This window comes from Siniperca chuatsi, linkage group LG12 (assembly GCF_020085105.1).
Source record: "Siniperca chuatsi isolate FFG_IHB_CAS linkage group LG12, ASM2008510v1, whole genome shotgun sequence".
Taxonomy (NCBI): domain Eukaryota; kingdom Metazoa; phylum Chordata; class Actinopteri; order Centrarchiformes; family Sinipercidae; genus Siniperca; species Siniperca chuatsi.
The window spans coordinates 1,277,388-1,289,349 of record NC_058053.1 but is presented as its reverse complement, the minus strand read 5'-3'; the positions used below and the strand labels follow the sequence as shown (position 1 = coordinate 1,289,349).

At 43.2% G+C, this 11,962-nt stretch overlaps 1 protein-coding gene and 1 long non-coding RNA gene across 3 annotated transcripts in view; both read left to right on the top strand.

Moving 5' to 3' along the window:
- The first annotated feature begins 212 nt into the window (after positions 1-212).
- On the top strand, positions 213-6,099 carry LOC122886073. Of its 2 annotated transcripts, XR_006380251.1 has the most exons (5): positions 213-819; positions 1,016-1,110; positions 2,212-2,429; positions 2,651-2,710; positions 2,929-6,099. It is a non-coding gene; the product is annotated as an uncharacterized LOC122886073 (long non-coding RNA). The 2 variants fall into 2 exon arrangements; XR_006380250.1 differs by lacking the exon at positions 213-819 and having other exon boundaries at positions 833-1,110.
- A 4,985-nt stretch (positions 6,100-11,084) lies between these two features.
- ifngr2 (interferon gamma receptor 2) overlaps positions 11,085-11,962 on the top strand; it is a 15,237-nt gene continuing 14,359 nt past the window's right edge. The window contains exon 1 of the mRNA XM_044215692.1: positions 11,085-11,282. Within this exon, the coding sequence (XP_044071627.1) occupies positions 11,228-11,282 (55 nt within the window). The 5' untranslated portion in view covers positions 11,085-11,227. The remainder of the gene's footprint in view (positions 11,283-11,962) is intronic.

Sequence of the window (11,962 nt, the reverse complement as noted above, 5' to 3'; positions counted from 1 at the left end):
CAGCCCGCAACAACTGTTTTGGTTCAGTCTCACCGTTCTCATCACTCTCGTTCCCAGCAGCAGCAGCTGTTTTCAGCAAGAAAACTCTGCTAAACCCACCGTACACTACCTGCCCAGCAGACAGCAGCCAGACAAAGGTGGAGACCAGCTGGTGAACATAGTGGAGCATTTAGCAGCTGAAGAGCCGGATATTTTTCTCAGGAGTTGGTGGAGACCAAAGAGCCTAAAGGAGAGTGAATGTTGGACTTACATTCATCATGTGACCAGACTCCAACTCCAAATGAATGCTAATTTTCCACTTTTTATTTTCCTCTGGTGGTATCCAGCCAGGCAGATACAAGATAGATACTCGTCCAGGTTTTAAAATATCTGTCTCTGAGATTTCTGCCTCCACACCAATACAATAGAGGTGAATTGAATTTTGTTTGTGTTGCATCCACAGCTTCCTGTCTTTCTGTCCAGAATAGGAGTGTCCATTTCGATGGACAATCCACAGACCTCACTGTGAAAAGTTTTCATTGGAATTACTTCGTACCAAAGAAATAGCTCTTATGAAAATTTGAGAAATGCAAAAAGACACATTGCTGTGTTTTTACTGCTGTAAGCACCACAAACTCAATTCCACGCACCTCCATAGATCTTTTCCACCGCAGACATTTTGGCTTGTCACAGTAGGAAAGCACAGGTGTTACTAATAGCTAATAAAAGGCCTATCGTATTGTGGTGGAGCCAGAAATCTCCGATAGATATCTCAAAACCTGGACAAGTAAAACCAAAACAACGGTATTTGCATGACTAGATACCGCTATACCACAAAGGGTAAGTACTGACCCTTTAATGAAATTACATTTGGAAGTTGTTTTTACGTGGTCCCATCAGTTTCCATGTCATAGGGAGGCACATGGCATGCACAGTTATGAAGAATGTTATTTTATATACACTTTGTAAGCAGTGAGTCACTTCTCCACACATAGTAGAGGACAGACAGTGTTCACTCATTTCCTGTGTTTTACAGTTTCTCAAGAATGAGCAGCAGACTTCTCTGCCACTGAAGGCATGACAACACTCTGTACTGCACTGCCGGGCATTCTGCATCTCCTGCCATTTCCTGTAAGTCATGATGAAAGTGAAATGAAAAGCACAAGAATGCCAGGCATACTTACTGAAGGACATGAATGGAAATATAAAACTAGGTGGACAGGTTGTATCAGTCTTCCTACAGTAGGTAGTTGTCCACTGGTGGGAAGATGTGAGATGATGATCTACATGCATTATGGGACAGTGAACAGACAGAATCTGAGAGCAGAGTGCTCAGTAAGAGTCAAAGTAGGCATCAGTCAGGTGAATGTTGTGTTTGCTTTATTAAATGTGACCATGGAGCTGGTTTCACCTTTAAGCTTCAGGTTTTAGCCTTAATAAAAAGTGTCTCACTTATGAGACACAGTCTCTCCAGGACACATCCTAACTTCTAAACATGCGGGGCACCCTTCAGCTCCCATACAGCTTCCGCTGATCTTTGAAGAGCTTTTGTTTTTCTCTTATCACCTTGCTGAGCGGTACCCGAGAGTCTTTGAAATTATATACAATTTGTTCCTGGACTTTCTTGGTCTCAGAATGAAGAGAACAAGCATTACCATAAAGTTCAAGATGGTTTAGTTTGAATCTCTATGAACCAGTAAACTGAACTAGACCCAATGGGTATATAATAGGATAATAATATCTATATAATAATAATTGTTACTATTAATATTATTATATATAATAATAATAATTATATGGATATGCGCAGCTCAGAAGTTCAAGGTCCATATTGGCACAAATAAATTTACTATGTGTAACTGCACAGTAATAACATAAAGCACAGAGGACATTTGTTCCACTGCAGCATGACTGTAACATTAACAGTGTTAATACTGTCCACACTGTATGTAATAAAGAGGAGAGGAATGTAAACTGATCTCAGGAAACAGTTGAACGCCCTCAGTAGATTCTACTTTTCATAAATGTCGCCCTCTGCTGTCAAACTGGGGTCTTCACTTTTTTTCTGTGTTCTATCATGTTGTTCTTTTTCTTTTTTCTGAATGGATTTGTTAATTTCCAAGAAAGTAACACAATCCTTCAAGTACTTTCTGTATCCTGTTTGCAGTGAAAATCTCAATAATCCTGAAGTAAGTGTTATTTTTTTCCTGGTTCGATCCCTGGCTCTTCCAGAGAGTGATGAAGTGTCCTTGAGCAAGACACTGAACCCCTAACCGCCAAAAAATAATGGGCAAAGAGGTGGAGCGTGGGTGGAGCTGAGGTGCCGGGTTGCTGAAACACGCCCACCTAGCTCGAAGTTGCTAAGAAGCTAGGCTCAGAAGCTAGGCTATATGCTATCCTGTGGTATGCGGTTGACAAGTACCCAGGCGTCGTCCCACCTTACTCTTGAGGTAAACGTTAAGTTAACGTGCAACTATACAACAAAACTTGAAATAATGATTTATCTGTTATTGAGATTATACTACACAAGATTTAAAATGCCTTAACGTTTTTTAAATACATAATTATGGTAATTTGCAACACTAGATTTTCCGACACCGCTGTGCAAGATATGATTGTTGAGAAAGAAAGGCACTTTTATATTAGTTACAAGATGTTTTATTTCTTTTAGTCTTTGTTGAGGTCATGGCCACCTGTGATGCCTCCACGCCTGCTTCACACAGCATAAACTGTAAGTACCAGTCTTGGCTACTTGACTTTAGACCGCTGATTTTAATGTTAAAGACTGTGCTATATTTTGAAGTGTTGCTCCCTTGTTCCATTTTCTCCTACAAATGTGACATAATAGTATTGTAAAGATGAAAAAACTGAGTCACCCTTTAGTTAACTTTATATTTTCTTTACCTGAAGCATTTATTGCACTAATTTATTTTCCTCCCATAATCACAGTGTGGGTCATTGGTGAGAGAGCTGCAGAGACCTTGGGAAGCTACCTCAGCGTGCTGGACGTCCGTGTCTGTTGCTTTGGCTGGGGTGGAAAGGCCTTCTCACCATCTTTTCCCAGTCCCTGCGAGGAAGATGCAGATGTCCTCATCATCCACTGTGGCGGCAACAACATGGGGGAGGTCAGCAGCATCAAGCATCAACATGACGGAGGACCTGCACCAGCTTCACCTCCAGCACCCTGGCATGAAGACCAAAAAGGTGCCAGTGGAAGGCTGGTGCCAATCCGGTGAAGCTCAACAAGGCGAGGAAATGTGTCAACAGTGTTATAGCTATGTTTGTTCGTAGCTTAAATGGTGTTATGATTGAGCACCCTCACAGTAGACATGACAGTCCTGGGCTATTTTTGAAAGATGGAGTTAATTTTACACCTAGAGGAAATTATATGTTTTTAAGTACAGGAGCTAATTGCCTTAAAGACCACCTTTCAACTGCTTACAGTTGGCAGTGTCACTGGACAGTGCAGTGTCACTCTTCACTGCCAGCAGCCCTAACCAGCATGCGAACGGCACCCGCCCCAACCAACGAGTGCTCTGCTAGGCTCGGCCTTCCCCACCAAGTGCCGCTCCCCAGAACAGCATACCCACCTCAACTCTCTCCTTTTCAACACTTAGTAGTCCGCCCCTCCAGTCCTCCTCAGGCACAGGTGCAGCCACTTATTCTAATCCGTGTCCGCAGCAGCTCCCCTCCCTGACCACAGTTACAGTACCTAGATAAGTCTAGCATTAACGTTACGTTAACGTTACATTGCCCGTATGGTAAGTTTAACGTTAAGTTGTTAGCTAACTAACGAGGTGGACCTTTATTTTCCAACCTCACACAGATGCCATTTGTTCAAAAGTATTATCACCCTAAATTCTAACACTTCCCTATTACGTTTTTACTTTGGTGCATGCCGGTTTAAAAACTGTGGCTAACATACGCTCCCGTTAAGTTAGCATCGTTAGCACAGCTGGGCATCTTGGACGGCCTGTTGGTAAAATTAACCACACAGCAAGCCATATTATTCTTCAGATGTTTTTATGAAAAAGTCTTGGGCCGCTAGCAGACAGCAGATCGTTAGCGGTGATGGCACCAGCATCCCCCACCTGTCACTCAAAGCGGCCACGCCCTTAGTTATGCATAACTTTAAGCCTTAATATAATATTGAAACGGGTGAGTTATAAAAAAATTCACCTCCCTCACAGTTGTCATGAAGGGGGAAATTAAGTTTTTTGTACCAGGCTGTAAACATGTTTATTTCTGCTGTGAAGTTGGGCATTTTAACATGGGGCTCTATGGGGATTGATTCCCTTTTGGAACCAGCCTCAAGTGGCCATTCGATGAACTGCAGTTTTCGGCACTTCGTGTTGGCTTCATTTTTCAGCCCTAGAGGTTGCTGCTTGGTTCTGAAACTCTTTGAGCGGTCGGTAGACTAGAAAAGTGCTAAATAGATGCAGTCCATTTACCATTTTTTGCATGTTCTCAATATTTTGAAGAGATTCAACAGTGTTTTTTAAGACTAATAATTTAACTTGATGTGACACATTTTCCTAATTGGGGTTAAAACAAACAAACAAGACTTTTCAGTAAAATTTTTAGGCCATTACAGCCAGAAAAAGGAACAACTAGTTTCCTCTGTCCAACATTCAAAACCTATCAACACCTCTAAAGCTCACCTATTAACGCGTTGTCTCATTTGTTCAATCGGTTCACAAACAGAAATGTAAAACAACCAACAATTTGTGTTAACTGAGAGAGTTACGTGCTGTTACACAGTGAATTTGCTCAACATTCGAAGTCTGATGGCGTATTCACATTATTGTGGAAAAACAGCTTTTGTGCTCGCCTCACCATTATTGTGTATTTGGTGCTCTGTGGCTGTGCTAGATAGCTGCAACTCCACCTCCTCGGCCGGTGCCTCGAGGAATGTGAGTATTAATATGACTGGGCGGAGTGCATTCATTTCTACATATGAGAGCTGCTCCATCCAAAGTGGGATGAATGCCGTCTCTCCTAATCAGACCAGGTCTTCCCCAAAAACTCTGCCAATTATCTACAAAGCCCACATCGTTTGCACACCACCTCGACAGCCAGCGGCGGAATGAAGACAGGCAGCTAAACATGTCATCACTGGTCCGGTTTGGCAGGGGCCCAGAGAAAACTACGGGTCTGCCATTGCTAGCGTGTACAGAGTGAAGCACTACTGTGCTGAATCAAATGTGCATGTGCGAGAGTTTTGCAAATCTGGGGTTACTTGCCCCAGGAAGTGCGCCATCTTTGAAGCCTTTTTTTAATTGTAGAAAATTCAAATTTACAAACTGTAAGGCAAACATTCATTACAGTTATACAATTTCATTAATGTATAATGAACAGACACTACATAAGAGACATAAAACATTTACACAAAGACAATAGAAGATAGATTAAGCAGAGTAAAACATACAATAAACAAAAACATTTAATTAATTAATAGAATTAAGATTTTTTTTTTACTAAGATTGACTAATTGGTCATTAGTTTTCTAAGACACTTCATAGGTGAGATTGTTTTCTAATAATACATAGAGATCTTTGGCACATTTGGATTTCATTAATTTCAGGGACTTAGTATAGAGTTGAATTTCATTATAGTAGCACATGAAGATGGTTGGGGTATTTATAAATTTAGCCTTATGAATAAAGAATTTGGCTAAAATGAGCAAAACATTATATTCAATTTTGTGTCTTCTAATAATACACCAAAAATAATACTATTGTGATCTATAGCAGTCATTGCTGTGGTTTTGCTACTTAACCATTCCATGAATTGTTTCCGGAACAACTGGGTATGAGAGCATGAGATGCTCTGTTGTTTCGACAGGAAACCGTCATCCAATCTTTTCACAGTTTCTTAACACACCTCCGGAAAGAGTTTGGCACTCCAGTCGTTAATTCGTCAGCCAGTCCCCCCCTGCACCTCTACTGGCCAATCTCCAGCCTTCAGTTCCAGCTCCACAGCCATCCCCAGTTCCAGTTCCTGCGCCATCACTCCCTGCTGGATCGCAGCAGCCAGCACTCCCTGCTGGATTGCAGCAGCTCCTCGCTCCCAGGCTTTCTGCTGGATCGCAGTCACCTCCTTTCCCGGCTGGATCTCAGCAGCTCCCATGACTCCCTGCTGGATCGCAGTCGCCTCCTTTCCCGGCTGGATCTCAGCAGCTCCCATGACTCCCTGCTGGATCGCAGTCGCCTCCTTTCCCGGCTGGATCTCAGCAGCTCCCATGACTCCCTGCTGGATCGCAGTCGCCTCCTTTCCCGGCTGGATCTCAGCAGCTCCCATGACTCCCTGCTGGATCGCAGTCGCCTCCTTTCCCGGCTGGATCTCAGCAGCTCCCATGACTCCCTGCTGGATCGCAACCGCCTCAATTCCCGGCTGGATCGCAGCAGCACCAATCCCTAGCCGATGGTGGATCGCAACCACCTCTATTCCCGGCTGGATCGCAGCAGCACCAATCCCTAGCCGATGGTGGATCGCAACCACCTCCTCTTCCGGTTGGATCGCAGCACGGCGCGAGGTTCCGACTGCTGGGTCGCAGCAAGCCGCTGAGCCGTCGGCTGGGTCACAGCAGCAGCTTTACCCTCCTTCTCGGCCGGAGTGGCAGGTTCCGGCCTCCCAGACACCACTGGTCCAGCCCGCTCCTCTACCAATCATCCCGTTGCTCCCTGTCCTGCTGCTCCGTCGCTGGCTCCTGATCTGGTGCGCCGGCCTCCAGAGGGTTCCCGCCTTCGCCGCCAGTTTCCAGAGGGTTCCCGCCTTCGCCGCCAGGTTCCAGAGGGTTCCCGCCTTCGCCGCCAGGTTCCAGAGGGTTCCCGCCTTCGCCGCCAGGTTCCAGAGGGTTCCCGCCTTCGCCGCAGGCCTCCAGAGGGTCCCCGCCTTCACCTCAAGCCTCCAGAGTTTTTTCTTGCCACTGTCGCCAAATGCTTATTCACGGTGGGATTTGTTGGGTCTCTGTAAATAATAACATAAAGAGTACGGTCTAGACCTGCTCTATAGGAAAAGTGCAATGAGATAACTTCTGTTATAAATTGGTACCGGATGAGGGCAGGACGTGATGAATTATTTTAATTTTTTTATGACGAAGGAACATGTCATCCAGTGTGTGAGTACCCACAGAATTGTGTCTGTAGCACTGAGTTTTGAAAACTGTTAAGTATTAAGTATAAAAGTTGGCATCAAATGCCAAATGTCAGATTTTTAGGCATCTTTACTTATTCTTTAAACAGATATTTCCTTATCTAAATCAGGAAACCTTTCTAACTTTAGACCAAACTTGTGTTTTTTTGTAGGCATAGTTCTTTATTTAACATTGAAGTCTTGTAGTCTTGGCATGTTTTGTTCAATAAAAAATGGTTTATATTCTCCAAACTAAGGTATATTAAAAAGATATTGTTTTGGTATCGGTATCAAAACTCAGGGATGATTGAATGTTAACTTTTTTAGTTTGTCTGCTATATGTACCATTTCTTAACCTAAAAAACATTTTCATGAATGATGCATGTATGGAATAATTTTTCCAGCACAACTTAGTGGAATTCTGCTTGCAGGAAAGTTTTTTTTCAGAAAGTTTGCATTCTACACTTTTGGAATTGAATTCACTTTTTTATATTTTATGTATGAGTAATGCACAGAAAATAATAAAGTGAAAATAAGATGTTATTGAAAGCTATGACTTCATGATGAAAACACGTTTTAATGGCAGTCTCTCATTAAGACTCACTCAGAAGACTGTTTTGCAATTGTGCTTTTAATTGTAAAAATCAAACTTTAAAAAAATCGACACAAACATTTAAGGAAATTTAAGGAAATAAGCTTTTGGTCTGCTGAGTATGGAAGCCTTTACTGGACTATATTCAAATGATGTAAACTTGAAAATGAAAATGTAATTCCACCATAGCAATTATAATTTTCCATATATGTATGTGTTAATTGAGTAAAAATTAAAATTAAAATGCAATAATACAATATTCATTTTCATTTTCACATACTTGTATGGGTGTTCTATGACTCTATTAAAATGAAAATGGAAAAGCTGTTTGACAATTAATTTTCAAAGTTGTAACCCACAGTACGGAGCCCCCTAAAGGTCACGCTGAGAATTTATTTGAGGACTACTTTTGCGTTCCCTCTGCGTTTGCGTCCTTGCGTCTCTGCATTTACATTTACATGTCACCACGCTCTTTTGGGGTCAACATGAAAATGTAAACTGTCAGTGCTCTCATCAAGGCGGGGCTTCAGTCAGGACGTCACTTGCTTGAACATCTGCTGCTTTGCTCATGTGCGTAGTCCGCCTGTGGCAGGAAGGCGAGAAGGCGGCCGGCCTCACTGACTCCTGGATTACTCTACAAAAACACAACTTTTATAACGTTAGTCACTGATTTTGGTGAAACTAGTGATATGGGGCACTGAATTTAATGAATTTACTGCTGATCAGACCACAAATGAGACAAGAATTAGGTTTGAAAAATGACAGATGCTGCAGCGTTTCTATTGTTATTGACTCAAATAACCATGCGTTACAACAGTGCTATGCAGAAGAGCATCTCTGAACGCAAAACCCGTGGCACACTGAAGTGGATGGGCTACAGCAGCAGAAGACCACACTAGGTTCCACTCCTGTCAGCTAAGAACAGGAAACTGAGGCTACAGTGGACACAGGCTCACCAAAACTGGACAATAGAAGATTGGAAAAACGTTGCTGGTCTGACGAACCTTGATTTCTGCTGCCACATTGAGATGGTAGGGTCAGAATGTCATATAAACACCATGAATCCATGGATCCATCCTGCCTTGTGTCAACGGTTCATGCTGCTGCTGCTGCTGCTGCTGCTGCTGCTGCTGCTGGTGGTGGTGCTGGTGGTGGTGGTGTAATGGTGTGGGGAATATTTTCTTGGCACAAATTTGGCCCCTTAAAACCAACTAAGTATGGTTTAAATGCCATCGACTACCTGAGTATTGTTGCTGACCATGTGTATCCCCTTATGGCCACAGTCTACCCATCTTCTAATGGCTACTTCCAGCAGGATAAAGCACCATGTTAGCACACGTCATCTCAAGCTGGTTATATTCGATACAATGGACTCTATCTTATGCCTAGAGTCAGAAATTAGGAAAGCCCAAACAAAAAAGGAAATGGTGGTAGCCGTCCTTTTTGATGTAGAAAAAGAATACGATATGTTGTGGAAGGAAGGACTACTCATCAAATGAAGTAAGGTGGGGGGGTGGCAGGCAATATAACTGGGTGCTGGACTTCCTATTTGGCAGGACAATAGAGGTAAGAGTAGGTACAGACTCAAGAGTATATAGAGCTGAGAATGGAACCGGGGCAGTGTTTGCAGTCCAGTGTTTAACATCATGATTCATGATATCTTGGATCAAGTCGAGAACGGGATAGGGAGGTCGCTGTTTGCGGATGACGGGGCCTTGTGGGTAAGGCAGGCTGCAGTTGCGGTGGTGGAGCAGTGGGCGAATAAGTGGGGTTTAAGTTATCCGTAGCAAAGACACAAGTGATGTGTTTTTCTAGACGCCATAAAGCAATATCCTTGAAACTATATGGCCAAAGACTTGAGCAGGTGAATGTGATTCGGCTTCTAGGAGTATTGTTTGATGAAAAGCTGACTTGGAGGCAGCACATCGATGAAGTAAAGGACAAGTGTCAAAAGGTCAACACTCTCTTAAGAAGCCTGTCAGGACGAGGTGGGGAGCAACCAGAGCATCATCGGTGAACGTATACCAGGCCCTGGTGAGAGCTACAGTGGATCATGGATGTGTAGCTTATATGTCGGCAGGAGAGAGTCACCTTTATACGCTGGATGTGGAGCAGGCGCAAGGACTAAGAATATGCAGTGGAGCATTTAAATCCTCTCCAGCAGCCGCCATACAAGTTGAAATGGGGGAAATGTCATTATGGACACCAAGAGTGAAACTTATGCTGGCACACTGGGTAATCTGCAGGGCCACAGTAGCTCTCACCCTGCTAAGGCCTCCTGCAGGACGGTTGGGAGCACAATAAAAACAATTATAGAAGCTTTGGATGGAGCGGCGATATAAAAGCAGAAAGTTTAGGTTTATGTAACATTCCCAGTCCCATCTTCAGCTTTTCCTCAGCAACAACTGAGGAAGAAATCTGAACAGGGATCAGCTGGGAGGACAGCACAAACTTACACTGAGCAGCACTTTGCAGATAAGTTGGTGTTATTGACCCTGAGACTGGACGTGCAGGAGCTGCAGTGTTCATACCACAGTGTGAAGGAGCTGTCAGGAAAACAACAACTGATCACTGATCAGTATACACAGCTGAGCACCTAGCTCTTTTGATAGCTTTGCAATGGTTAGAAGAAAACAACACAAATAATGCACTAGTTGCATCTGATAGTTGGGCAGCACTCACAAGTATTACATCTGTGAAATCAAGCAGACAAGACCTTCTGTTTGAAATCCAGCGTTTAATATCCAGACTGCACAACAAGGGTCTGACGGCTCGCTTCGTTTGGGTCGCTGCTCATGTGGGAGTAGATGGTGATACACTGGCCCAGCAAACACTCCGATCACAAACAGTAAACATGAAAATTCCACTTTGTAAAGCTGAGGGTGAAACAAATATAAAGAGGCAAATGCATGCAAATGTATAGCAACAACACTGGGACATAGACAATACATCTTTATAACATCCAGAAACAGGCTGGGTTGGGAAGAAGGCTGGGCAGGAACCGAAAGGAAGAGGCAGTCATTACCTGTCTCAGGACAGGACATACTGGACTTAATAAGACACTCCATAAAATAGACACCTAACGGGTAGATGGACACTGCGGGCATCCTGAATCTGTCCAGCATGTGCTGCTGGAGTGCAGGGCCTGTGAGGAGGAGAGGAAGGAACTGACATCAGCGTTAAAGAAAGCTAAGCAGTAGGGAACCTACAGTCACCTGATTAAATACCTGAAGGAAACAGGGTTAATAGAGAGAATTCAGGTTTTTTTATTTATTTTTTGTTTGATTTATGTCTGCCAGTCTACTGTGCCACGCTCCAGTCCGGTAGGTGGCGGTAATGCACCTGCAAGCTGGTTGCCAACCGCCAATCAAAACAGAGGAAGAAGAAGAAGAACTTCCCAGACTATCTTCATTTTAAGGAAGTATCACGGTCAAGACTGAATATTCAGTTTTAGTTGTACAACAGGCAGATTTTGACTGCAATGGAGACAAATCTGTTCGGGGACCCCTCGCACCCGGTGAAATGACGCTGTCACGCTTGCTTTTGATTGTGTTGTACATTCAAGTCGTCGTCCAAGGTAATTAAGCTAGTTAGCGTTAACAAGTTTCGTTTCTAATGTATGTAACCTAGCTAGCTGTCTGTGCTAGTGATTAGGCAACATACTTTGGTGTGTCTGTGTGCGTAAATCATTTACCGTAAGCTAAGATAACACACATCCAGTCCGCTACCATTAACGTGAGTCCTAAACAATGCGTTCTCTTGTATTATGGAAGGGGCTGGTAAACAGGTCAGAATCAGTTAAAAACTCAAGCTTCCTTTCATGTCGGCAGAGCTGAACATCACGTAGAACATGAATTGATTCATATTGGTCAATGTGGGAAACTCGCCATTAGGTGAATGAATCAAACAACACTTACTTAAAAAAAGAGCTCGTTGAGTAAAACAATAGCCTTTCATTAACGCTACACCTGCTATATCTCTATCAGCACAGACAACCTTGTATTTTGCCTGGTCACCTTTTCCCGAAATTGTAGCCGTTTAAGTACCAAAACTAACAGAGTTCGTCTTTAAATGTCACTCTGGAGTCCTAACGGTTACAAGTCAAGGAAAGCAACAGGAAGGAGTTATTATTAAACATGTCAAGACGACCTCAAATTGAATTACACGTCTTCTATTATATTATATTATATTTCCGTATTATAAAGAGTTCGGTCTAGACCTGCTCTGTAGGAGAAGCGCAGTGAGTTAACTTCTGTT